General features: G+C 34.1%; 1 protein-coding gene across 1 annotated transcript in view; it reads left to right on the forward strand.

The window, feature by feature from the left end:
* The first annotated feature begins 1,828 nt into the window (after positions 1-1,828).
* LOC130821457 (uncharacterized) overlaps positions 1,829-5,015 on the forward strand; it is a 17,003-nt gene continuing 13,816 nt past the window's right edge. The window contains exons 1-3 of the mRNA XM_057687245.1: positions 1,829-3,227; positions 3,321-3,431; positions 4,208-4,282. Coding sequence (XP_057543228.1) covers positions 2,214-3,227; positions 3,321-3,431; positions 4,208-4,282 — 1,200 coding nt within the window. The 5' untranslated portion in view covers positions 1,829-2,213. The remainder of the gene's footprint in view (positions 3,228-3,320; positions 3,432-4,207; positions 4,283-5,015) is intronic.

Here is a 5,015-nt window from a genome sequence, read left to right on the forward strand (position 1 = left end):
ATAATTTTAATTAAAATAGTAAACATTAATATTTTTAAACGAAAATTTTTCTGTACTTATATATATATATGAAATATAAGTTGTGTATTAATTTCGTGAATTATAGTGGAGTATAAATATTATTATAAATTTTTGCTAAAAAACGCATAAAATAAGGAAATTCATAAATTTGGGTTAAAAATAATTATTTCTGGAAAAAAATAATTTATTTTAGTGTTACTGTATTTTCTTTTCATTTAAATTATTTTTGTGGAATTTTGTGATATTTAAATTTTAAAGAAATAAATTAATAATCTAAATTGTTATAACAGGCAAAAAGAAAGAAAAATGAAAATAATAATTAAAATTAATTTATTTTGGTGAATAAGAATATATGCCAACTCATTAAATAAATTATTTATTTTAAAATATTTCGTGTCGATTTTGATCTTAAGGAAATTATTTATTCATGTACTAAATCTAAAAATAAGCTATTAAGAAATTAATTAAATGAAATAAAATTTTATTTTCTAAAAATTTGGATAAATGAGTTAGGATCTATAATAAACCCAATATGTCCTTTTTAAGACATTTTTGGAATTTATTTATGATGGAACTATTTATTTTAACATTTAAAATAAATAGTCATTTAAGAAATTGGTTATTAAGAAATTAATTAAGTTTAATTGAAAATTTATCCACAAATAAATACTAAATACCCATTTTAGTTAAATAATAAATGATTATTTATATGTAAGTTGTTATAAATAAATTTCTATTATATGTATTGTGATGTTGCATTTATATGAAAACAGTAACATGATAATAAAAAGGCTTGATAGCAAGGAAATGCCGAACCATGCTTCCGGCATGTAAAAAATGTGGGACGTGTTTTCCGGCACGTAAAATACGGCGAACACAGTAAGGTTGTTTAACCTGACCTGTGGCTCGAGCAATATTGTATTGGAGGAGTGACGACTCCCACTAAGTTAGGGGTTTTGGTTTACCTCACCCTAACAGGCCCTTACATATATCAAACAAAGATCATATGTGTTGCATTCATTAAATAAGTAATCGGATTCCATGCCCTAACACTCAAGCAGAAGTGTTAGTAAATCACGCCCTGGTACTCAAGCAGAAGGACCAGAAGTTTAATATATATAAATGAATCTAATATAAAAATGAATTCCCTACAATACATAAGATACCTTGCATATTATTTATTGTGATGCACTTATTTTTACATATTATTTGTTGCAATGCATATATTCTCTATACTTGCATAATTACGGTAAGTTTTTATACTCGGTTTTTTTTAAAGCTGACCGATTTCCATCGGCTGTTCCCATATTTCGAGAGCAGATGCTGCAGGTAACTTTACATGAAGTTATTAAGAAGCTATTGTATTGTTTATGTGAGATTAGGATATTATAAATATGTAGTTTATATTATGGGTATGTAAAAACGATAATTATGTATTAACGAAAGATGTAATACGTAAAATTATATTATAATGATTTAAGTTTTCTTTGTTTTTTTTTTGAAAATTCTGTTTTGTTTCATTCCTTTTTCGCAATAATCACGGTTCGATAGACTTCCGCTTAGCATTACCTACTATTATATTATTATAAACCTAAATTCGAAAAGAACGCTCCGTTACACTTGGTATCAGAGCCAACGATATTCGAATGGTCGGATCTTCTTATCCGATACTAGGAAACACCGTGATAAATTACGTTTTTGAAAAAAAAAAAAATTAAAATTAGTATTTTAAATGAAATTTGTTTTATGTGATTTCTGTGCTTAAAAAAATATGTGAATTGCAATTTAAAATGTAGCTAACGCAACACTTCCCTACCTTATTAAAAGATGCCAAAAGGTGTTAGTAGAGGGTATATCGTAAGAGGTGAACCATTGGAGATCATTATGATGGTTTACACCAGGAGTTTGAAGTTGAAGGTAAAGTAATTTCTGGAAAATTTCCTGTTGGTAATTTAACAGCAAATGTTTTGTTTGATTGTGGAGCGGATAGGTCTTTTATTTCTAGCGCTTTTCTCCGCATATCTTCTATTTCTTTGAAACCTCAAAAATCCCACTTGTGTATCAACTTACCTGATGGTACACCTTACCTGTGTGACCGTATCTTTTATGATTTTCCATTGGAGATTTGTGGGAATCTTTTACCAGCTGACTTAATTCAATTCGATTTGGGAACATTTGATATCATTTTGGGTATGGAATCGTTGGAGAGATATTCAGCGGAGATTTTGTGTAAGGAAAAGGTTGTTAGAATAAAAACTCCTGAGGGAACGAAGTATGTTCGGAAGAACTCAGGATCTCTGCTAGAGACAATTTCTGTAATTCAAGCAACACAAATGATAAAACAGGGAGATGAAGGGTTCTTATGTTTTGTTACTACTAAAGAAGTAAAACCTAAACCTAGTTTGCAAGAAACCCCGATCGTGCAAGAATATTCTGATGGGTTTCCTGAAGATTTACCCGGTATACCTCCAAAAAGAGAAGTAGACTTCCATATTGACCTTATTCCTGATACCACTCCTATTTCTAAAACTCCTTACCGTTTTGCTCCAGCTGAGTTGGCTGAGCTAAAGAAGCAACTAGATGAATTGCTGGAAAAAGGTTTCATTCGACCTAGTGTTTCACCATGGGGAGCTCCGGTCCTCTTTGTCAGAAAGAAAGATGGGAGTATGAGGCTATGCATTGATTATCGGGAAATCAATAAGATTACCATCAAGAATCGTTATCCTTTGCCAAGGATAGACGACCTTTTTGATCAGTTAGGGGGAGCAAGGGTCTTTTCGAAGATAGATTTGAGGTCTGGTTATCATCAATTGAGGATTGCTGAAGAAGATATTCCTAAGACTGCATTCAGAACCAGATATGGGCACTATGAGTTTCTAGTAATGCCATTTGGTCTAACGAATGCTCCAGCAGCATTTATGGACCTCATGCAAAGATATTTCAACCCTTACCTGGATAAGTTTGTGGTTGTGTTTATTGATGATATATTGGTGTATTCGAAGAATGAAGAGCAACATGAGCAGCACTTAAGGATAGTTTTAGAGAAGTTGAGAAAGGAGAAACTTTATGGCAAGTTTAGTAAATGTGAATTTTGGTTAGAGAACATATCTTTCTTAGGGCACATTATTTCGAAAGATGGAATTTCTATTGACCCTGAAAAGATTAGAGCAGTGATGGAATGGCCGAATCCAAAGAGTGTTACTGAAGTAAGAAGTTTCTTAGGCTTGGCAGGCTATTACAGGAAGTTTGTGGAAAATTTTTCTAAAATTGCCCGACCGTTGTTTGAGTTGCTTAAAAAGGGAGTTCGGTTTCAGTGGGGCGAGAAGCAGAGTAAATCATTAGAAGAGCTTAAAAGGAGACTTACGACGGCACCTGTGTTGATCATGCCTGACTGTGGGAAAGCATTTGAGGTATATTGTGATGCATCGAAGGAAGGTTTGGGATGTGTGCTAATGCAAGAAGGCAAAGTAGTAGCTTATGCGTCAAGGCAATTAAGGCCACAGTTGAATTATCCAGTACACGACATTGAACTAGCAGCTGTAATTTTTGCCCTGAAGTTATGGAGACATTATCTCTATGGAGTACCATGCAAGATCTTCACTGATCAAAAAATTTGAAATATGTCTTCACTCAGAAGGAGCTGAATATGCGACAAAGGCGGTGGCTGGAAATCATTAAAGACTTTGAAGTTGACATAAATTATCATCCCGGAAAAGCAAACAAAGTGGCAGATGCATTGAGCAGAAGGCCGAGGATATCTGTAAATGCTATAATGAAGGTACCTTGGGAATTATACCGAGAAATCCAGAAGTTAGATCTAGAAATTGTTAATCACTATCAAGTTGTTGAATATTTGGGAGCAATGACTATACAACCGACTTTGTTCGAAAGAATTATAGAAGCACAACAAGAAGATCCCGAGATAATCGAGTTAATCATTCGAGTTCAAAGAAAAGAGATAGAAGCGTTCGAAGTGGGTGAGAAAGGTGAACTAAGAATGAACGGGAGATTGTGTATACCAGACAACACAGAGTTGAAAAAAGAGATTTTGAAGGAAGGACACCAAGGAATGTTTCACTTACACCCTGGTAGAGATAAAATGATTGAAGAATTAAGGAAATTATTTTGGTGGAAAGGTATGAGGAAAGATGTAGCTGATTTTGTATCTCGATGCTTGATATGCCAGAAGGTAAAATTTGAAAGGCAGAAGAGTTCTGGACTACTTCAACCACTAAAAATTCCTGAGTGGAAATGGGATTCCGTATCCATGGATTTTGTAGTTGGATTACCAAGAACGCAACGAGGAAATGACACAATTTGGGTAATAGTTGACAGATTGACCAAAGTTGCAAGGTTCCTGCCAATAAAGGGAACATGGTCAGTAAAACAATTGGCTGATGCTTATGTTCGAGAAATTGTAAGATTACATGGAGTACCGAGAACAATTGTGTCTGACAGAGACCCAAAATTTTTGTCTCGATTTTGGGAAAAGTTGCAAGAAGCATTCGGATCGAAGCTATGTTTAAGTACTGCATTTCATCCGGCTACTGATGGCCAAACAGAAAGAACCATCCAGACATTAGAGGATCTTTTGAGATGTTGTATTCTTGAATTTGGTGGTTCATGGGAGCAGAAATTACCTTTGATAGAGTTTTCGTACAACAACAGCTATCAAACCAGCATCAAGATGGCACCAAATGAAGCCTTATACGGGAGAAAATGTCGAGTGCCGTTATGTTGGGATCAGATGGACCGAAATGTGCCCGAAGGACCAGATCTTATCCAAGACTCTATTGATAGCTTGAGGGTAATGCAAGAGAATATGAAGGCAGCACAAAGTAGACATAAGAGTTATGCAGACAACCGTCGCAGAGCTTTGCAATTTGCTGAAGGTGACAAAGTATTTCTAAAGATTTCACCAGCGAAAGGAGTCCAACGCTTTGGGATAAAAGGGAAATTAAGCCCTAAATTTATCGGACCTTTTGAAAATTTGA

The sequence above is a fragment of the Amaranthus tricolor genome, chromosome 8 (assembly GCF_026212465.1).
Source record: "Amaranthus tricolor cultivar Red isolate AtriRed21 chromosome 8, ASM2621246v1, whole genome shotgun sequence".
Classification (NCBI taxonomy): domain Eukaryota; kingdom Viridiplantae; phylum Streptophyta; class Magnoliopsida; order Caryophyllales; family Amaranthaceae; genus Amaranthus; species Amaranthus tricolor.